Source organism: Tauraco erythrolophus, chromosome 16 (assembly GCF_009769465.1).
Source record: "Tauraco erythrolophus isolate bTauEry1 chromosome 16, bTauEry1.pri, whole genome shotgun sequence".
NCBI classification, from domain to species: domain Eukaryota; kingdom Metazoa; phylum Chordata; class Aves; order Musophagiformes; family Musophagidae; genus Tauraco; species Tauraco erythrolophus.
The window spans coordinates 1,221,155-1,243,997 of NC_141480.1; the positions used below are offsets into that span (position 1 = coordinate 1,221,155).

Consider the following 22,843-nt stretch of genomic DNA (forward strand, 5'->3'; position numbering starts at 1 on the left):
GCGGCAGAAGCATCCTCTCCAGGCAGGAACGGGCGGTGGCGGAGCCGAAGGGCTCCTCCTTTGTTTTCTGTTGACCGCAGGTTGGTCACACCACCACCAAATGTCCTGTGAGCACGGAAATAATTGACGTTGCACAACCAGCACGGCACGGACTTGGCACGGACAGACTACAGGCCGGGCTCCGAGCAAGGAGACCACCTCAAAAGCAACGGTGGAGAGCAGCAAACGTGGCTCCGAAATGGCACTTCGGGGGCCTGGGCGTTTGCCAAAGCATGGATGTCTCTGAGCAATGTGAGTTGGAAAGTGGAGATACAAACCAGCCAAACAAAGGGACTGGTATTTATCTGGAGCGGCATCTCGCCCGCCAGGAAGGAAACGCGGGCTGCACAGATCGCAGGCGTTTGCCTCGCAAAAATCTACATCTTTTCTTTAAAAAAAACCCAGATGTTTGAGAGGTTTGGTCCAAATATTCTCACCTCCACCATGCTGGTGCCTACCGAGCCCCAACGGCTCCCGGCTGGTACCGTGCCCGCCCCGCAGCGCCCACCGAGCGGCTCGCTCTCGCCTGCGAGAGCCGCACTGCAGCACGGCGGCACGGTGGCACAGCCACCTCCACGCCTGCCCCGGGGCAGCTCACCCTCACGCCAACCCCTGTGGCATGCCCAGCCTGCGGTCTGGCATCAGCTGAAAGCATCTCACCCCTTCCCCTGCCGCCGTGGCGCGAGAAGGGGCCGGTGGCAAAGCGGGAGAAGGGCCCGGGAGCAACGGGCTCCTCGCTGCTGGCTGCCCCTCCTCCGGCGGGGAGGCTGTCGGGTCGGGGTCGCTCAGCTCCAGCTGGTCACAGCTCGCAGGCCGACTCGCCGCGGGGAACGTCAGCCTTGGCGGCGCTCGTGCTGGTCCACCAGTTGCGGGCACGTCTCCTGCGGAGCACTCGGGCTGCGGCGTGGAGCTGCTGCCTTGCTGGTTTTTTGGGGATTGCTGCGAGGGCTCCCGGCTGGGACGCGGGATTCGGGCATCGCCTGCCTCTGCTCGGAGCCGTGGGAGTTGAGCCCCCTCCCCAGGACCGCTCCCCCGCGGCCCCGGCACGCGCCGCAGGAGGGGACACGTACGGTGTTGTCCACACAAACATTCACCTCGGTGGTCCGGGGAGGTCCTCGCTCCACGTCGCACAGTGGCAAAGAGCAAAACGGTCTGCAGGGCTCCCGCCAGCAGCTGCCATGGATGCCATGGAAAGCTCAGCAGTGGCGCTTCTTGCACCCGGAGTTATAGGAATTCGACGTAGTTCTCCGGGATTAATCCTGTCTTCCCGTTGAGGGTCCCTTCCAGCCAGCCGGGCTCCTGGGATGGATGAACTTGAGGAGAGAAGGAAAAGGCAGGTTACTACAGGAGGGGGATTACGGTGCAGAGATTGTTGCTCTTTGTGTGCTGACAACGCCAAAGTCGCTCTTGGGAGAGAGCAAGTCCCTTAATTTGTGTTTATTTTAAAGTAAGGAAATCACTATGCTAAGGAGCTCGGGAAGTCGAAGGGCTCTCTCCTGCTCACGCACGGGACCCCTCCATGCTCCCTTTACCAAAGCCTCCGAGATTCCACAGCGGAATCAAGAGAAGGACCAGGTGAGCTGCACGCTCAGCTACGGATGGGGCTTCCACGTACTGGCTGGTGTGCAAGTGAAGCATTTGGCAGAAAACCAAGGGCTCAAAACTTCCTCCCGATGTGGGCTAAAATCTCTCTGCCGTTCGAGAGAACGTGGTGAACTCCATCACCTCGTCACCCTGCGCGCCCGGCGCGGCCTCGCGCCAGCCTGAGACACATCGCGTTAGCGAACGCTCCCGGCAGGAAAGCGAACACTGCAATCTTGTTTCTGTGAAATGAGAAACCTCATCAGTCCTCAAGAGACCGACGCTCTCTCCTGATTCAATCAGCTCCTGAAAACTTGCTGATTTTACAGGACACAGGGTTATGCCAACGCAGGCACAGGAATATTCCCCGCACCTCCCACGGTAAACGGTGGCAAATCAGTACTGCAGAACCACCCGGGCATCCTGCGACTCTCCACCAGGGCTGCTCAAGCTTCTGGCTTCATCTGCAAGAGCAAAGCGAGCCCCTGCTGCCCCCACCCCACCGTGCCCCCTGCCCACTCCCTGCCCGCTCCCGTGCCCCACCACCACGGTCTCTGCCCTCCCCGCTGCTCCCTGCGTCTCCACCCGGGCACCCTCCTGCCCCAGCTCACTCTCACTCAGCTGGAGGGGTGAAATGTGCTGAAAATTCACACTTTGGTACAAACGTGACCCTGTTTCTTGAGCGCACCCCAGAAACAGCACTGCCCACTGTGCGGGGTCTACGTCCCCCCAGTGCGGAGCCGCGGGGACCAGCCTGGCACACCGGTAGGCTCCGGCCGTCCTGCCAGCAGGCACAAGCCCCACCAGGGCTCCGGCAGAATAGGGCAAAAAGAAAGGTTTAAAAACTGAGTCTTTTTCATTCAACAGCAAACACAGGGGTTCTGCTCATCAAACCAGCTCCAAACGGGGCACGGAGGAGCTGGGCTTCAGGTCCCTCTGTGTGCCCTCCCTCCTACAGCCCCCTCTATTGCAGGATGGCCATTTTCTGTGCAAAAATCACAACTGGCATTGACTGGTGAGAAAGATTCAGAAGACAGAACTGTTTAAGTCCAAATATCTCCACGCTTTGGGAGAGACCAGTCCTCGCCAGTGTGGCGAAGTCCATCGCTACTGGATATGCCTGCAGAGAAATATTGTACATAGCAATGTAGTAATGAAAAAGAATTCAAACCACAGAAAACTAAGTAGCTTTAAGAGCTGCAGTGTTCTGGCTCCTAGATTAAAATGTTTACCACCTTTGGGTTTCACTGGTGCCAACTTCTTTTTCCATGCCTACACCCTCTGAGGCCCAACTCTTGGGGCTCTCCTACCCCCAAAGGCTAAGGCAGTCTGCTCAGAGGGAAAATGCCCCCCAGCCTGCCAGGGCAGCCCTAAGGGCAGAACTGCATTAAAAGCTAGGGGGTTACCTCCCTTTGGGTGGGCGTAAAGGCTTCACGGTGCCCCGCCAGCGCATGGTGCCATCAAGAGAAAAGAAATCGTAAATGGGGGGTGCTTGTGTCTGTGTCTTCAGCCCTCTGGTCTCAGCAAACGGGCTGGGAAAGTGCTTTAACCGAAAGCCACGTGAATTCCAGCTTCGTTTTTTGCCTTAAAACAATCCCTTCTGTCCCAAAGACAGCCATTTATTTCTGTGCAGGCAGCGCCAGACAGCGCGCGGGCACATCGGGAGGACAATGCCATTCTCCATCCCAGAATGAGAGCACAAATGGAACACGACTGTCCTTACGTAGCATTGAACTTCAGTATCTGTCAGCAGCAGCTCAGGTGGGGGCCTCTTGCTCCAGGATATGGAGTTTCCCATTTCCGGGGCGATTGCTCGTTAGGAACACAAGGAGCAGCCCCTTCCCGAGCCGAGACTCTCGCCCTCCCCAGACCCAGCACATCCCTCCCGTTTCGCATCACAACAAGGGCACGTGACTACCAAGTGCACGAGATCTGCTGGAAAATCCAGGTTCGTGTAACCAAAAGGAACAAGGCGACGGAGTTCAAAGAGACCTCTCAACACACGGCGTTTTTTCCCGCGTGGATGCCACTCAGCATGGGCAGCGCTGCCCCAACTGCCCAGTCGGACCGAGATGCTGCTCTGCCACGTGCAAGCTCAGGGAGCCGTGAAGTCAAACTCGAGCCTGTCTCTGAGCAGTTCCAAGATCCATTTGCTTTCACCGGCTTTTCTAAAACCCCTTCATCACAAGAACACTTCCACCCAGCAATGCTGTTCTAACTCGCTTCCCCCAGCCAACGCGAGCCTCGGCTACGCTGCAAAGAGGTTGGAACACGCTGTGTTTTTTCCCTTGAATAATCCATCGATTTTTATCTAGCAAACACGATGTATGTAATTCAAACTTGTTCCCTCCTAGCTGCTCTAATTCCCACGGGCTCTCAAAGGGGAGACCATGTTTATTTACAGGATATCTATGGAGCCGCTTAGGAAAAGTATTTTCTTTAATTCACATGTATTCATCCTCTTCTCCCTTCTGCTATTTTCTCATGTACATCCCAGGGCAAAACCAGTGCATGTGGTAGCGGTTTCCCAAAAGACAACACTTAACATATGAAAGCCAAGAACTACTTGGAAAGTAGTAACAAGTCTTCTCTTTACACTGGGATTACATCTAACCCAGAGCTGCCTAATTCCACGGGGCGCAGTCTCTTTCCCTTGCTGCAGGAAACAGAAAGTCTGCGTTCATTAACACCAACTCCAAAACTCTGACTAACCAGGGCTCATCGATTCCAGCTCGCAGTGCCCACAGGAAAAACGGACACGTTACTTTTCCATCTGCTGCATGAAGCGCTACGGCAACTGCACAGAATATTTCTGGTGCTGATACTTGGAAACTAATCTCTCCTACCCGGAAAACCATTGAGGACTGGCTCTGGATATGGTAAACGCTGGTGCCAGCCCCTCGCTCACCACTTCCCCCCTTACGTTTAGGTTATGGTCCATACCCAGGGCAGGGGGTACATGGCACCACGCAGGCACGCGGGGGCTGCGCCGTCCCACCGCGGGCACCTCGCCGTGTCTGCCGTGGCACAGGTGGCGTGCCGCACAGTGCCGCGGTGAAGGGCCGGGGCATGTGTGCTGCCAAGGTCTTGGATAACTTCAGTGACCAGCTGGAGCGCTGGGCAGCTGCCAGGACAGCAAACAGTGCAGCAGCCGGGGTCAGCGCCGGGCACCGCTCCACTGCCTGCCGTCGACGTAGCACGGCACAAAGGTGACACCGTGCCCCACCGAACGTCTTCCTTTTATTTTCTGCTTTGGATCAGAGCCTGCACTTTGTACTTCCGAGCGTAGCCTGGAGAACCTCTGCACGCCCTCCGTGCCAGGCTGCTCCCTCCCTTAGCGACCCGCCAGCACACGGCTCTGACCCAGGCGCATGCGGTCACCCATGTGTGCCCTCGCCTCGTGCCCTGCAGATGAGCCGCCGCTTCCACTGCAGGGGCCAAAACACCCGTCACCCCAGCCTGGTGGCTTGGGCACCACGGGCATGGGATGAGCAGGACGTGGAGCGGCACCCACTGACCCAGGCTGGAGGTGGCAAAGTGGACATCAGGGCCAGAGTGATGTCCTGCGCTGTGCTCCGGGGGAGAGGAGGGGAATCCCACCTATTCATCCCTCCTGTTTGACACGTCTCCCTTAGGATGAAATAAATCAGGATCTTGGAAAGGCAGTTTTCACACCGGCACTAAAGAGGGCTGGTTGATCAGCTGTTTTCAGCATGGATACAAAAATAAGGCAAGGCACCCCCCGGGTTTAAGGGCTGTGTTTCAAGTATTTCTGCTTTCTTCTTTCATGGGATTTCTAGAGGTGGAAACGAGACAGTCCTCAAACAGAGGTCTGAAAGGAAACCTGTGAATTGAGAGTCCAAATCATTCCCCAGGTCACAGGAAGAGAACCAGTAATTTGTGCAATAACTAACAGCCAAGTGTCCTTCTCTGCAGCTTTAGCTGCACTGCTGCTGACGCCGGCTCAGGGCAGCTCCCGCGTACGGCACACGGAACGAGAGATGCTGTTACAGAAGAAGAGCGTTCCTTTTGAAGTGAAGGGGAAGTCTCCTGCCCACCCACCGCCCTGGCTGATGGCAGCACTCGGCACCGCTTCCGGCACCACGTCCCTGGCAGGCGAGGTGGGTGGCTGCCAGCAAAGGCGATGTCACGGTTATTAGAAGGAACCTAATTTGATGTTACAAACACCCCCAGTACATTCCCCACCCTCCCACCACGCTCTGCTCTTGCTCTGCAGCAAACTCTGCTCCGGGCTCAGCTCTGGGGAAGCCCAGCACCGGGCAGGGAGCAAGCACGGCTCCTACAGCACTGGGCACAGAGCAAGCACAACTCCTATGGCACTGGGCGCAGCTCTCCTGATCCTGCTTTCCCGACATGCCGGGAACTGCCACCTGACCATCACACTCAAAAATGAGCCCATCTCCCCCAACTCCCGCTCGGTGCCCGGCACTGCCCCATGCCCTCCCCCCAGGTCAAGGACTCACCGTTATCAAACACGGTGCCCGCCGTGAAGGAGAGCTCCGAGTCGTGTTCTGCTTTACAGGCGTACAAAGCTCGGGCTTTCCGCAGCGGTGAGCTGCAAAAAAAATGCATTTATTGGCATAAAAAACACTCTACTCATGCACAACAGCGCTCCCCTCCGCACTGTGCAGAAGCGGGGTCCACGTCGGTGCCGCGTGTTGAAGAGGGGTCCAAGGACCTCTGCCCCTCTACAAGGCTCCAAGGTTATGCTGCTCAGGGGAAGAGTGAGGAAGATGCCAGAGGAGGCTGAAGGCTCTCTGGGACGAATCCCCTGTTTTCACCATGCTGCTAATCCCAGTCCGAGCCCAGCTGGCACCACCGGGACCAGAGCCCATGGCTGGTGCCCACACAGCGGGCAGCCCCCAGCCAGGAGTCCCCGGGAGAGCTCCAGGCGCTGGAAGGGAGAGGTACAGCGGGGAGCTGGGAATGGTTTGTGAGTCTCCGAAGGGCCGTAACCGATGGGAGGGCCGGCGCGGAGCGAAGGCGGGCAGCAGGTGCCGGCAGCGACCCGCTGTCCACTGGCCCCGCTCGTTGCCAAACCCGTCGCTCTCCAAGAGCAGCTGCAACCACGGGGAGAATTTCGCAAGGAAGAATTAGCACTTGGGGAAGGGTATTTCAAAACAGAAAAACAAGTAGGTCTGTGAAGAATTTGCTGCGCTTCTTTAGAGACTGTACCTGAAGATAAAAAAGATTTAACAACCATTAGATTTTGCTGGGGAAGTGTCAGCGTGCCCACGCTGCGGGGGAGGGAATTAGAGCAGAGCCAGGAACGGAGCAAATTGCTGGCAGACGCAGGGAGAAAACGAAGGACCTTGGGACCCCACCAGTGAAGCACAGGCACGCAGAGCTGTCCCCTGCGCCCGGAGCCCCCCACCCACCCTTTCCGGGCCTGGGATCGAGCCAGGCTGGTGGGAGGCTGGGACACCGCCGGGCCACGGTGACGGGGCCAGTGTGAACCTGCAGCACGCGGCTCAGCAAAGTGATGGAAGAGCCCCCGGGAGCTGCTGGGACAAGGAACGAGGCATCACCACTGCTCAGATCAGCGGTTTCACCGACTTCTACCTTTCCAAGGACTGGAACTTACTCTGAATTCTCTCGGAGGGAGCCCGGGGAAGCCGCACGCTTTCACCTCGTGGCAAAAGCAGTTCAACCTTCACACCGAAACCACAAACCAGGGAAGCTGTGAATGGTTTTGGTTTTGCTGTGAAGAAAGCCCCGAAGCGGAGGTCTCTCCTCTCCAAATTCCAGCTGCCTGACACGAGCAGCTGCCAAACCCTTAAAAACCAGGACGAGCAAACACTCCTCCTGCTCCAGAGAGGGTCCTTCACTGCCGGGGAAGCACCGCTCATGCATGGTGCCAGAGGAGACTGTCAGATGAAAAACAAAAGGTATTCTTGGGCTTACTACCTTGAATTATTCAAGTTGTTCTTTTTCTCCCCAAAAAACGACCTCTGCAGCCCGGCGTCCCCAGCCCACCGGCTGCTCTCCGGGCTGCGGCTGTGCCCGTCAGAGCCCCGCGGGGCTTCCAGGGACCGAAACGCTGGACCCTGGTGATCACTCACGTTAGGTTGCTGCCTCCAAGCATGGCACGAGGCCAGCAAAGCACTCAGGAGTTTCACCCATCTGCCCTTGTGTGGTTTCGGGGACGATAAGCCTCTCTGCCCCGGAGCAGGCAGGCTGCCGGGGTGGTATCACGCCACTGTCAGCCTTTGCAGACGCGCAGCAAACCAAATAAACAACCGTGCCGAGGAGGCAGCCGTGGCACGGGCAGTGGTACGGCTGTCGGGGTGGGGGAAGAGCTTCGTCTGTGCCTGTCACGGACAAACAGGTTTGACACGTCTCCCTGAGAGAAGGGATTGCTGCCCCGGCCCTGCGCCCGCGCCCGCCGAGGGGCTGGGAGCTGCGCCCTGCTGCGGATGGCAACAGCCTTGTGCCCCGCTGTGCCAGGGATGGGCTCAGAGGAGATAAATCCCCTCCCAGGACGGCTCTGCAGACCAGATGGATCATCCACAGGGCAGAGCTGCCGCTGCCCCCGTGGGAGCATCCCCCGGTACCCGCAGCGCAGGTGCCAACGGCCGCCCGCGGTGTGCTCACGGCACGGCTGCGCCTCCAGTGCCAAAAGCCACGGCATCCCCGGCAGCGCCCGCTCCTGCCGCGCCGCAGCCAGCAGCACCCCGCAGCCCAGGGCTGACCTGCTGCTCCGAGGTCCCCCTGGAAGCCTTCTGGTGGTCCGTCTGTGACTTTCAGGATGGATTTACTGCAGCAACGCCCCAGCGCCTGAGACACGGGCTCACAGCGGGCAACTGTCTGTGTCCCACCGTGTCCTTCGCCCTCCTTAGATTCCAGATAAGAAAAGGGAAGGGGCTGGAAAATGAGGGATCACAGCATTTGACAAAGGCTTGTTACTCCACACGTCTTACCTGGTGCGGAGAGGCGTAAAGCGAACGCGGGAGCTGAAACGGCTGCGCAAAACCACAGAAACCACCAGCGAGCGTGACCTGCGAGCACTGGTCCCCGCTCACCCGGCCACGGGGCCGGGGGCTCGAGGGGGGATTCAAAGGGTCTCTCTGGGGCAGGGGACGTTTGAAAGCTCCTCTCTTGCTGAGTGCAGATAGCTGCATTGGGGGAGTTTGAGCAGGATGCAAAGGGAAAAGGGAAGTGAAGTGGGGGAAACCGAGTAAATTAAACAGAAAGTAGCAAAAAGCAACAAAAAGCAAAGCGAATTCTGCAACAGACCTGATGGGGGATGAGTCGCTGGACGTGGACGAGGTGGGCATAGGGCTTGATGGTGCGGAGAACATGGGCCAGGACGGTGAGAGGGGTGACGTTGGGCTTGGATTCTGAGGGCTGCAAGACATAACCAGATACCTTATCAACGTGCAACCACAGAAACAAACAGCAACCAGAGACAGTCAGACGACATCCGACGATAGCGAGTGCCTTGGGAATACTCAGAGCATGAGACACAGCCACGAAATGAAGCGCCAAGGCCTTGGGAAATGTTTCAAGGCCAGATCTGCATTTCTCTGGACAACAAGAGCTGGATCTTCCAATTAACCCCTGCTCCATCACCCCGTCCAGTGAGCCCGACACCCTGGGTGCTGAGGGCTGTCTCGCTCGCTGCTGCTGGCAGCCCAGCCACTTACCTGCCTCGTTTTACATCCTCCACTGCTGCCAGAAATAGTTGATGGCATTTCTGGACACCAACGATGCCTCCGAGCAGCCTCCATCCCCCTGACTGTTGCGGTGTCAGTCTGGGCCCCGCTCCCCGGCGCCCGGCCACGACCACCTCCCTGCTGTCTGCCCAAAGGGGTCCGGAGGCTGCGAACCCACAGGAGCTCATTCCTTACGGGATGGAGCCAGATGGGGCTGGTGTTTCCATGCTATCACCCATCTGAAGACAACGAGCAGGAGCAAATCTCCAGCCCGCACTGCCCCACGAGGGTCAGCAGCACCCGCAGGCTGTGCTGGGGGCCCCAACCAGTCACGCTGATGGTGCCCATCAAGGCACCCAGTGCTCCAGGGACCCCGCCGCGCTTACACAACCAGCGCTATAAAAATGTCACGGATTGGTTTTCTGCGTTTCACACTGAAGAACTCTTTGCCCCTCATGCAAACTGCTCTTGATTCCTCGCTTTTAACCTGCTGCCGTCGACTGAAGTTGAATCAAGTTACTGAAGTAGTAACTGCATGCAGATGTCAAGCGAGAAGTGTTTGGTTCCTTCAAAACGGTTTGATTTAGGTCATTCTCAGGCTCATCAAAAAGCAACTGTTGTACTAAAACATCAGTTTGAGTCTGATTCATCTTCTACCGTTTCTATGCTTATCAACTCATCTCTATTCTCTAATTCAGATTATAAACTCCACCCCTGATAAAACACCAGAAGAACCTCTCCACACTGCAAACACCTCTGTAAAAACAAGAAGTTTTGTAAAAGTATCATGATTTACATTTTCTTCCTGAGGGAGGGATGATACCTTTGATCACACGGGTCCGTGATGGGGTGGAGTAGGGTGTGACCCCCATCCCATCTCCATCCTCATCCCCATCCCTGAGCTGGGGGCTCCGGAGGGAGAGGGAGGGGAAGGGATAGGGGAAGGAAGGCTCCAGAGCATGCAGTAACAGCAGCTGATGGGTCCCATCAGATCAAACAGATGTTGAAGGAAGGGAAAGGGCTGCACCAAGACCAATGGCATGCCAGGGGCCATCGCTTCATCTCTCCTCCCTCGTCTCGGGGAACTGGCACTCCTCCGAGGGGAACGGGATGAAGTTGCTGAGCTGCTTTCTGACAGCACCAGAGTAAGTCCCGAAGTGGAGGGAAAGGTGGTCACAGCCCTCCCTCTCAGCTCCAGGCTGTAAATATAATTCATTTCAAATACCTGTCTGGGATTATAAAAACATTTTTTGGATATGTTTAACCCAGGTTTTGTCTTGTTCCCGTGCGATGGGCAGTGATGTGCCTCCTCCAGACTCGAGGAGAAGCCTCCTGAGGAGCATGGCTCAGGCCAGAAGCCAACGTGGAAAAGAACCTCAACATCCAAAAAGGACAAAAGCAACCCCCTCCCCTCCAAACCAGACAAAATGGGCAGCACCAGCGCACACGCAGTGGGACAAAGTGCGGGCAGCTGCTTTGAAACCTTTAATACGACGATGAATTCCCTGTACAAAGGGAAATGGGCCAACCCCCGAGCATTCAATACCTATTGGATCACAACAGCAGAAGTTCACTGTTTCAGCCCCCGGCTTCCGCTCCTTAAGCCCAGAATGAAATGTTTCATATTTTAACAGAGAAGAGAATATAAATTCAAGCTGAATGTAAAACCTCAGTCTCTATTATTTAAAAGAAACAGAATCAACCTCCTCCAATATCCAAGAAGGTCTCCAGGTAAGATTAACAATTAATCTCAAATTTTGTGTTTTGTTTCTTGTAATTTTCTTCCCTTCAGTTCGAGTCACAATTTAGCACCTTAAAACTAAAATATGGCTCCTGACACACCAGCTTCCCTCCAGCTCATGAATCTGTGCCACCAACACCCTGGAGCCTTCCTCGCCTGCACCAGGCTCATCTCTGGGTTTTTGGATCTTCCACCAGCACTTGCGGAGAGGCCAGTGACCCTCGGCAGTGACTCTCACCAGTGGTTCCTGTGTGCCCTACCACGTGCCCGCAAGCGAAGCTGGCAGCTGGTGCTCCCTGGCATTCTCTGGTGGGCACAACTCAAAACTGAAAGGATAGGTCTGTGGATTTGGTCCAATTTCCAGGGCAAAAGTGTCCATGTCATAAATATCCCCACCGCAATGGCACCTAGAGGACACTAAAGAAGGTTAAACTGTTGGCCTGAACTCCTCTCTGAGGTCCATATCTGCTTAAGGCCAAACTCTTGGCTTCTCTACTCCTCGCAGAAGCTGCGTCACTGGATGCAACAGAAACTGATGATGTCCCTGCGCGGTTCCGGGCAATACCTTTATTACGTCAGAGGATTATATGCATACAGAAATGAGATACAGCAGCACGTCACACCTTTCACAGGAGAGCTGTAGAACTGGGAACGTTCACAGGCAGACAGACCATTAACAAATCCTCAACGCGTTCTCCTAATAACTGTCACTATTTTAAAACAGTATTTTTGCATTTTTCTATCATGAGAATTGACAGTCTTTTGGAAACCAAGAAATTACCTGTATTACTCAGTCTTTAACAAATCTGTTAGACATTGGTACTTACCATATATTAAATCTATTTCCAACTTTAAACAGAAGGAGGTGTTATAAAGACCACCAAGTTAGCCCAAATTGCAGAAATTAACCCTTGAAGCACCAGTTCTTGAGTCTTCTTTTTCTTTCCAGCAGGTGCAGTTGTCTGGTCATTTGTGATGATGTCCTACCTTCCCTTAACGCAACAAGCTATATAGCACACAGGGCAGGTAATTTTGTTTAATTTTATCCGTGCCCAAGCATACATCTGCCCTCTAATGGACAGAGCACGTTAGATGCATTTGAAGACCTGGAGAGTGCTCTCCTCCGAGCAGCAGGAACTGGAACATTTCCTTCACTGTTAGTTCTGCAAGAAGAACCAGTAGTTTGGAAGCCAGAGCCCGTTGGTTGTAATACCTGTATGCAATCTTCTCTGCCTCTACACAGCCAAGCTACTATAGCGAGCCTCCAAGACAGTACATGTCTGCACTGCAAATGGAACACGAATGCATGGGTTTATCACCTGGAAAGCAGAGGACCTGCTAGGTGTGCCTTTCGTCTTACTGTGGCCTCTCATCATTCATGTAGGCTCCTCCATCCTGGTGATCTCAAAAAGCCCTTCACCAAGATGCACGTTACCTGGATTTTCTGTAGGCAAGGAGCGTTACCTTGGGAAGCAGACCTCTCGGCCTCCAGCCCCCAGCTCCAGCAAGGTTCCTTTCCACTGAACCATCTGCAGGGCAGGATGAGTCCTAAGACAGCTTAGACACTTCTAGCCATAAGCCCATCTTCTCATCGATTAGAAATCCAGCAGGCAGCAGTATCTAATGGACCACAAAGGGCCCACACTGGGGTGGGAGAGAGCAAACAAATGGCACAGCATTGCCCTTATCAAAGAGCAGCTTGGCCTACAGTCAAGGCGAACCTTGGAGAGGGCGATGAGCTGGTGACCAAAATGTGGCTGGGCTTGTCCCCCTTGAGAGTGGCCACCGACACCCACCAGCCCTCCTGCCGTAGCTCCCACCTTCTCTGCGGGCAGCGGGCTCTGGGTGCCAGAGGGCATCTCGCTGGGTGTGCCAGCGACGGTGTGCCTGCATCGCCGGATGGCCACCGTCTCCGCCACCGACCCTGGTCCTCCTCACTGCACGATGGAAGAACAAGCCGACCGCGCAGGGCTCCGGGACTAGAAATTCCCAATGCACTTTTTGAGATGAAATCATTTGAAAAGAATGCAGCTCTCGCTACTCGTAAAGTCAGCTCTGTCAACGCTCCACCAACTGCGCGGTCTGCTACACTAATTACAGAGCGTAACGCAATCAGTGCGGTCCTCGGAGAAGAGAGCTATTTCTGCGACGCTGTAGTAGAACAGCCTTACAGCAGGAGCCGGCACTCGTGCCGGCCTCTCTCTAAGAAGCAGGATTTTGGTGTCTTTGGATCCTCGGTGGCAAAGAAAACACTCTGTGTGCCCACCGAAACAACCGAGACAACTATTAACTAATGACAGAATGTGGATTTTGAAGCACGAAGGCCGTCCTGTTTCAGCCAGGTTGCTCACAGGAGAGATGAACGTGGTCCTACGATGACCAAGCTACTGCTGCTCTGCCAGTCTTCCAGCACGTTTCCTCAAGAAGAACCAATGGACTTCTCAGGACCCTGCCCGAGCTGGCCCCACCAGCACCTCCAGACCGCGGGGCTACGATGCACACCAAGGGTTCATCTCCCTGCCATGAAACACAGGTATTTATTTTCAAAGATACTGCTCCAGTGTCACCTTCCTGAGCTATGCCATTGCAGGATCTCAGCCTTGTCTCACTGGAGAAGTCAGCGTACGCGAGCAAACGCACTATGCTGAGGTCTCTGGCATTTTGGAAAAACGGTTTTCTTGTAGGATCCAATTTCCTTTCTGTTTCTCGTGGAAAGAGCAGAGGTGGTGAGAGGCTTTGGGGAAATGTTGGCTGCTGCCTGCTTTCAGTCCTGCCTGCAGAAAGCAAATGTCATCTGGACCTTTTTTTTTTCCTTCTTCTTACTCTGGAGGACTTTGCGAGGGGCTCTTCCTGTTGGGTGCACAGTGGGAAACAAAACAGAGAAAAAAATGCTAAGAACCCAAAACACCAGAAGCAGGAAACAAAGAAGTGGCTAAAATTAGAGTTTTCAGGGGCGGGTACGGACTCTTCCCCAACAGAAGCAGCAGCGGGAACTCCACGAGTCCACAGTCCAACGTGTCCCGAGGTTCTCGCCTTTCCTGCTGGTCCGTCCGGGCCCCTCGACGGCAGCGGCCGTGACCCACGGCCCGGCGAGGAGGTAGGAATGCCCTGGAAAGAGCAGGGAGCGGGAGGATGTCCCATCACATCCCGGCCTGCAGCACACACTGCCTTTCCCGTTCTGATGTCTCGTTTGCTGCCTGAGCACGTGAAAAAAGCAGCAACTCCTGTTGCCAGACTTGTCTCCTTTCCAGTTGCTGTAGCTAAAAAATCTCTTTTCTAATCCCTTCTCATAACCTGTCTTGTCCCAGTCCCCCTGCCACCTGCCTGCCCAGGCTGCCTCCGGCACTCGCTTTGCACAGCTCGAGTCCTCAGGGCATTTGCAGGTCTGAAGAGTTATTCTCAGCAGGGTTTCCAGACAACTGCTGCTGCTTTGTTCTTCTGGCTGAGAGGACATCAGTTCCACTTCAAAAATGTTTACAACTTGTTTATTTTTGTGGAACTCAGGGCTATTTCTGACACAGAACATCTAACAGCTATCAATGGGCACAGTCTACTGATGAGTTAAAGCCCTTTCATCAAATCACCTCAAGAATAAATAACAATATTCCCATTCTGACATTATCAATACCAGACTGCATTAAAATCATAGAATCATAGTTTAGGTTGGAAGAGACCTTGAAGATCATCAAGTCCAACCATTAACCTAGTACTGCCAAGTCCACCACTAAACCATGTCCTGAAGCACCACATCTACATTCTGTACTACATCTTTTAAATACCACCAGGGATGGTGACTCAACCACGTACCTGGGCAGCCTGTTCCAGTGTTTGACAACCCTTCCAGTGAAGAAATTTTTCCTAATATCCAATCTAAACTTTCCCTGGTGCAACTTGAGGCCATTTCCTCTTGTCCTATTGCTTGTCACTTGGGAGAAGAGACTGACCCCCACCTTGCTACGACCTCCTTGCAGGTAGTTGTAGAGAGCAAGAAGGTCTCCCCTCAGCCTCCTTTTCTCCAGGCTGAACAACCCCAGTTCCCTCAGCTGCTCCTCGTAAGACTTGTGCTCCAGACCCTTCACCAGCTTCGTAGCCCTTCTTTGGACACGCTCCAGCACCTCTGTATGTTTCTCATAGTGAAAGGCCCCAAACTGAACACAGTGTTTGATGTGCGGCCTCACCAGTGCTGAGTACGGGGTGACGATCCCTTCCCTGGTCCTGCTGGCCACACTACTGCTGATAACAATACATTAAGAATCACCCAGCCCTTTAGCTCCTGATCTGTTCCTATAAAACAAAGCTGCAGAACATAGGGCTCTTCTCAAAGCTAATCAGAAAAAAACATTATAGCATAATTTAATGCCAGGGCACTTACACTCTGCTAACACAAGGCCAAAATTGCAGCTCACCAGCAGACATGGCTCTGTTGCCTAAATGAAATGGGAGTCAGCCTTGGGTTGAGAAGCTCATGAAGTTCATGCAATGCTGCACATCCTAGCAAAGCTCAGAGGGCAGATGGATGGGCTCCAGCAAGCAATTCTCCAGGCTCTGGCTGCACGGCAGGTTAGTGATGGCACCACATATGACCCTATAGGTGACCATTAGCTCACAGGGCTTCAGAACGGCAGGATTCTTCCTCTGTTTGGTACTTCAAATGCAAGAAAAATGATGCTAAAACTCTCTCCAGTGTTATTCTCTCAAGAGTTAACTTGCTGCATAATCATTCAGGTGGAAGATAACGACATACCTAGGGAAATAAGCAGCCAAAAGGCACTGTGGTCAACATCACTTGACCAAACAAAGAAGTTCAACTTCTTCAGCATGGACTCTCCCACATCTTCGTTTATTAGTTCCTCTGTCTCCATGAGCACAGATTACTGGATCTTCTTTTCAATAATATGGACATGTCTCTGTAATCTTGAAGATACCCAGCACATTGGTTTGTCCTGTCACTTTGCTGCTTGGCTTATTTCCCATACGTAGAAATATTTCCCTGCTTTATTAATTTCATAAACCATCTAAAAGCTTTTCCACTTAAATAAAAGAGAGAATGGGAAGAGTTCTGACTTTGGGAAGGAGAGCTGGAGTTTTTGTTGTCCCACTTAACAGACACTTCCATTTCCAAATACAGACAGATGATGCTTGATGTTCCAAAAGGATGCAATGACATTGCTGGTTTGGTGTAGCCTTCTGGCACGAAGCTGAGAGACTGATGTTAATGCTGGAGGAAGGCTGGGTGAATAAGCAAAGAATCAGAGATTTTCAGCATGAGTAAGCGTTGGAGGCACTGCGGAAAGGAAGCTCGCTGGGCTGGCGCGTACGTCAGCGTGACCAGCGTGTAGGTGTCTCCCTGGTGGGTGGGATCCAGGCGATGGGAGCATCGTGCCGGAACAGCATCTCGTTAGCAGCTGCACAACCCGTTTACGACAGACGATTCGCGTTATCGCGAGCGCGTTACCAACCCACCCGCCACCGCTCCCACCGAAACGTCGTGCCAGCGCTGGGAGCGGGACAGGCAGGAAGGAACGGGCAGGGCAGTGGAGCAGAGGCGACCACGGGTCCACGCTAACGTGTCTCTGGGTCTTTCACGGCACCTGGTCTGGATGCGGCATGTTCTGCCTCGCTCCACCGTTTGCTTGGCAGCTGTATTTTCTGCTCCATCAATAACCTCCTCCCTGCTTCCCCTCTGCTCAAAAGGCTCTCAGCTGACTAAAAATCAAGCTGGCAGATTGTACCTTGAACCAAGTGCTTTCAAACCATATTAAACCTCTTAATTATTAATAGAAAAGTTGTAATGTGCCAGTAGGAAGCCAAACGACAGTTTAGGAGGGAAGTGTTGGTAAATCAGGAGCCAGTGTCTTAGTCACATCTTTTCCACCGTGCTGCTGCTTCTAATACATGAGGTAATTCTGTGAGTCTGGATGCATTAGTCACCAACAAATTGTATTCACAATTAAGGAGAACTCAACAGTCCTCCAGAAATCTCTCATTCTTCTCTGGCATTTGATCCACTGCCATCTCACGTCCCCCAGAAAAGAAAACTCTCCCATCTGCCACCCCAGCAACCGTATGGGATTCTTGGAAAACGAAGGCAATTCAAGTCCCTGTGGGATCACAGCCCCCAGATCAGCTGGGGGTTGTTTGGTAGGATCAAATATTTGAGGTAAACACATCCTGTGCTCCGGGCAGCCCCGCTTCACTGCCGAGCAGGGTTTGCCAACCGTACGCGGCTCAAACCTGCCGCACGCGGCTGGGGGCTGCCTACGGGAAGTCGGAGCCGCAGGAAAGCTGCCCAGTATGTAACGAGGCCATCCCTGCTGCCAGCCACCATCACCCTGAGCCCAGGGCAGGACTCCCCAGCCCTCTGCCTGAGGCTCCTGGAGGACCTGCACCACAGACCAGCCCCGCGTCGCCCCATCGCCCCCAGCAGCCTGGCTTCGGGCTCGGGGCAACGGGAATCAGTCTTTAGATCCCAAAACCAAAACTCCCTTTTGCTGGCAGAGATGTTCTGCTGCAGGGAGCCAAGAAGGGGATGAGTGGACAGTGCAGCTATGGAGGGAGCTGCCTGGAGCTGCCCGTTTTGCCCTACACGCTCTCCAACTCTAACACGAGCCCAAAAGAAAAAGCAATGTCCTGCAGACACCCAAGGAGGTCAGTTGGTACGGGACGGGCAGCAGCAACCCCCCCACGGCTGTCTCTGCCAGCTCTCTGAAGGAAGAAAGGTTTCTTCTACTTTTTAAGTAATTTCTGGAAATGGTGAGAAAAGCTACTCCCCACCGTAAAAAATTCATTCCTGGCTAAGTAATCTTCCTCACATAATTTGATAGAAGGCCATTTCCAGACTCAAATCCTAACAAAAAACAAAGACCATTTATTCAAGCCTGCATCAGCACCACAAGCTAAAACTCTTATTTTTGTATGGTGCAAATATTCTTCACGCCGTGTAAAGGACTAACACCTGCCCGCATAAGTCATACACGTTGGGAAAAACAACGATTATTTTGGCCTGTAAAAGTGATTTGAGAATAATGGGTGAGTAAAGTCCCAGCAGAATAGTTTTCTGCATTTACTTGATCTGATTTCCTTTTGTATGTGTGTTCTTGCACGGCTTTGCTCTGCAGCATTCTGCAAACACCAGTTATAGAGAGCTGATGAGAACATTTCACTCCAAAACCCAAAGACTTCAATACTGAAACGATCCCATTTGATCATATTTATCAAAAGAGGTTCCGTTTCTGTTCTCTTCTTTCTTTTCTCATCTTTTTTCACTTGAAAAACCCAAACTTTGTAATAACATTTTTGCCTCAGCAGCTCTCGTCAGTAAAATCCTCCTCCCCCAGTTGCACATCCCCTCCCAGCACAGCCCAGCTGGGAGGTGTGAGCACGACAACCCTCCCCGTTTACTGGCCCAAGTTCAATTCCTCTGCTGCAATCAAGCTGGAAACGGAGCTTTTCTCCCCATCAATCAAATGCAGTGAAGATTAATACATTCGATTCACTTTTTTGTTGTTGGTGGTTATTTTTTCACTTCTATTTGCAACGTTTCATGTGCTCTCCCAAGTCTCCCCGTGGGCTGCACCCACTGCTGTGCCCAGAGTCCCCGTGGTGTTCAGGGAGGACCCCAGGAGGTCTCTGCCCCAACCTCCTGCTCAAGCAGGGGTGGCTGTGAGGCTGGAAAGGGGCGATCCACCAGGACTGGGAAACCTCTGCAGATGGAGACTGCAGGCACTCACACCACATCAGTACTACACTGTTACACGTGGAACAGCCCAGCTCTTGAAAGAGACTTGAAAGACACTTTTTATCAGGTCAAACCTAACTAAAGCCACAGAAAGACACACGATTTTAGGTCCCACCTTAGGCTGCCACACTTAAAAGCTACAGTTATATTGGACAGAGATGATTCCTTGGTGTTGTTATTTGAAGAAGTGGTTGAAGGGCAAACCAGCATGGGCTGGAAGAGCCCCAGCTGCCCTGTGGACCTCAACAACCAGCTCAGGCTCAGCCTTGGGCTTTGTCATAGAGACCTCTCTGCCTCCAAGCTCAGCTGAACGTGCCTGCCCAAACCCTCCCGACGAAGGCGCCGCTCCTCCCAAGCCCAGCGGGGCCACCAGCGAGGCGGGCGCAGGTCCCTGCTGCTACCCGGGGGTCGACGCGGGTGCAGCGCACGCCGAAGGCCGACAGCCACTGGAGCTCCCCTGCGCCCGCCTCCGCCGCGCGGCAGCCTGCCCAAGGACAGGCATCCCGGCTGTGCCGAAAGAGGGGATACATCTTCCCTGCTCCTTGGAGCTCCCAAGGTTCAGGTGGTTGTTTAAAGCGGGCAGCTCCGGTTCCACGCCTGGGGCTCCCTCCCCTCTCCCCCCACTCCCACCCCATCAGCCCAGCGTGGGCAGAAGCCGGAGGGGATTGTCCTCCCCTCCGCATGGGACGCAGCTGCGTGCGTCCGTGTTTTTCCAGGCGCCGGCGCAGACAACAAAAAAAGATGAAATACTGGTCCTTCCTCCCGTGATTTCTTTTCCCGCTGTCCGGCAAACCCAGCCGGGACACCTTCGCCGCAGGAAGCCCGCGGGTCCCTTCGAACCCAGCTGCCACCGCGGGCAGGTGCCGGCAGCCGCGGGGCTGAGCCGGGCGACGGGGGGAGCGATGCCAGGGCGCGGGGGCGGGCGAATAATTGGCGGTGGTTCTTATGCTGCTGATAATTTCCCAGCTTAGCACAGCCCTGTCAACAGTGTCTGCACAGCGGCTCGTGCGCGGCCAGCGTGCAGCTGGACGGGAAGCGGGCATGGGCAAATTAATCGGCGGGCAGGATCCCTGGCGGCGGCAGAAAGGAGCGGGGAGATTGGGTTACCTCCAGTTTGGGTTAAAGTGGTGGCGTTACAGCTCCAGCTAATTTATGAAGTTAATTAGGCACCAGGATCTTCTTTCAGAGGGAGACAGGATGTCTTTGTGAGCGAGCAGCCCTGTTCTCCTCCCGCCCCTTCGGGGGAAATTCTCAGCTTTTTGCTGGGAAATCAGATCGTGCAGGAGGAGGGGGTGGCCGGCCTCAGGACAGCCACCCCGCGGAGGGGGTCCCCATCTGAACCCCGCTCACGCGCCCTCCTCCGCCCGCCCCAGCCCCTTCCTGGCCCTGGCAGCCGTAGCTGCTGGGCGACCGGGGAGGTTTGGTACGTTTTCAGCATTTTCAGTGCCTGTGTGGTACAGCTGGAAACCAGCACTGACTTCAGAAAACACTCCCACATTCGTCAAAAGGCTTTTACAAGGGTGAGTCTAGGCTACATCCTTGATTTTGAATTAAATCTGCCTGCAGAAAGAGGAACCAAAGAACGCGTTCGGCCGTTTCTCTAAAATATTTTGACTGTGGTGACATTTATAGGTGGCAGAAAGACCTAATTTACTATCATTTTGCTTTCAGCAGTCCCAATAAAAATGTTGGCTAGGCTCACGCTTGAGACATTCTGCCCAAAAGAAAACCTCAGCTGCAGGCTGAGCAGCGGGGCTGGAAGCGGAGCCGGGATGCGGGGGCCAAGCGGGCTGGGGCGAGTGCTGCACGGCAGCCACGGGGCCAAACACGCCCCGGGACCCACAGCTCGGCCGAAATCAAAGGGGAGAAGGGGGATGGCAGGCAGGATAGGGAAGAGGGAAAAAGAAAGGACTGGTCTGCAAGAATCATAGAATCACAGAATGGTTTGGGTTGGAAGGGACCTTCAAGATCATGCAGTTCCAACCCCCCTGCCGTGGGCAGGGACACCCTCCACTACACCAGGCTGCCCAAAGAGCTCATCAAGATGAGTCCAAGATCTGCACATCAGCTCACGGCAAAGCAGAGTGCTGTGCTGCTGCCCCGGGGAAGGCTTTGTTGTAGCGTCTTTGATTCCTGCACCCACTTCCCCACAATGGCCTAATGCATTTTCAAATACTGCTTTATTTGAAAGTAAAATTTCCATTAGTCAATATTTGTCTGAGGCAGTTTCTTTGAAGACAATACTGCTATGCTGCTATCTCCACACTAATTATACGAATTAAGAAAGCAATGAAAGTGCAATGTCCGTGTTTTCTTTCCTGGCTTCCAAGAAAGCTGTCTTTTAAGCATATGTGCCACTGAAGTTTAAGGTGCTTTTTCAGATCTCTTGGAGGGAGATGTAATTTAATTCAGTTTGCGAGAAGCACCCTTAGATGTTCCCAGAGCAAATCACTCACACAGAGCCGTGCTGTTCAAAGGCAGAAACTTCTGATGAATCTCCTGAGGGGCAGCACTGGGAAGGGCTGCGGGCAGCGGGAGCCGGGCTGGAGGAGCTGCGGGATGGCCCGGGACGCGGAGCCTCCATAGAGACCATCCGTCTGTCCGTCCGTCTGCACCCGCCCACGCAGGCGAGAGCGCCCAGGGGAGCACACCCACGGGAACTCCAAAGCAGGAGGTTCAAAGCCACCACATCACTCATCGCTGCCGAGAAGAGGAAGATGGGCGCCGGATGCCATTAGTAGAAGGGCTCTCAGCCTGACAAATTACCTTTGTTTTAATGGATGAGCCTGTAGGAAATATTTTGATGTATGAATACCAGTTCACATGGGGTTAGCGACAGAACTGGAGACTTGTTTTATGAGAATATTTGGCTTAATTTTCAAGTTCAATTTGTGGAAAGTTTCTAGACCGAGAGCCAACTAAAAAGTGAAAGAGCTAAAGCTTTGCAAAGTTGTCCTGCCAATCTCCGGGGCATATGAGAAGCCCACACAGCAGAAAAACAGATAAACCATCCACCCTCAGCCTTGTCCTCCCGGGAGCCCAAAGCTACGAGCCTGCTGAGCAGAGGCACCGGGGGAGCCGGCGTCCCTGCAGCGCGGGGCTGTTCCTCTTGGCCAAACCGCCTTAAATATCTCACCTCAACTGGGAGTTTGTGATTTCCCTCTGCCCTCCCAAAACAAGATCACTGCTCTTGTGGCCCACAAGCATGGCTCTTCTTCACGTATCTTAAAATATCTCATGGAAGCATACAGATGCTTAGAAAATAAATCGAGGACTATTTAAACATAACATAGGAAAGAATTATGAAACATATACAAACACACGTGTATCTATGCAAGCTTTAAAATGCAATGCCACCAGCAACTAAGCCTCAAGTATATTTATCTGTGGACTCCACTGAGTATGCTGCTTGTGTTTTTCATGAAACGGGTTTAAGGATGTTTGCCAGACCCTTGAATCACTGAAGTTTATGGCATTTTCTAACGGCAGGCACAATCTAGGACTCCCAAGTTAAAACTACTTTAAAATAAACAAACATACCAACACCCTTGTAACAGTCTGCACCAAAAAAAACCCAACTCATAAGATACTTTGGGTATTATGTCATCTGGAACGAGCCAAGCCACGGACTGGGAATTTTAGGATCTTTTCTCAAACAAGAAAACTAGGAGATAGGGGGTTTCTGTTTTAAACTGGAAACACTCTCTACTTCTCCGGAGCACAAAGCCAATCCCGCATCTAAAATACAAAATGCAATGCACCCCCGGAGATGTCTGCCGAACCCCCCCCGCCTGGGGGGCACACAGAAACGCCCTGGATCTCTGGCAGGTACCCGGAGCCGATGCTCGCCCTGCCGCTGGAGCAGCCGCCCTTTCGCCGCAGAACTTCGGCCCTCTCCGTCCCCCCGGCCCCAGCCCCCCCTCCAGCCACGCTCCTGGTGAGCCTCTGCAGCAAACTCATTTTTCTTCCTGGCGCAGAACTGACACCTCATTTTTGCTGTGCTGTCCCCAGTCTCGCTCTCGTAACCTTTTAATATTTCCTGTGACTCCAAACGGGACAGGAAACAAT

The 22,843-nt window shown here is 53.7% G+C and overlaps 1 protein-coding gene across 5 annotated transcripts in view; it reads right to left on the reverse strand.

The window, feature by feature from the left end:
- Nucleotides 1-1,043: 1,043 nt before the first annotated feature.
- The window catches only part of ARHGAP26 (Rho GTPase activating protein 26), a 141,568-nt gene continuing 119,768 nt past the window's right edge, over nt 1,044-22,843 (reverse strand). For 2 of the 5 annotated variants that reach the window (XM_086621834.1, XM_086621832.1), the window contains 3 exons: nt 8,878-8,988; nt 6,105-6,196; nt 1,044-1,352 (listed from right to left, as the gene is read on the reverse strand). In XM_086621834.1, coding sequence (XP_086477960.1) covers nt 1,264-1,352; nt 6,105-6,196; nt 8,878-8,988 — 292 coding nt within the window. In that variant the 3' untranslated portion in view covers nt 1,044-1,263. Of the gene's footprint in view, nt 1,353-6,104; nt 6,197-8,877; nt 8,989-13,198; nt 13,888-21,523; nt 21,562-22,843 lie in introns of those variants that run through there. The other 3 variants (XM_086621833.1, XM_086621836.1, XM_086621837.1) reach the window with 3 other exon arrangements.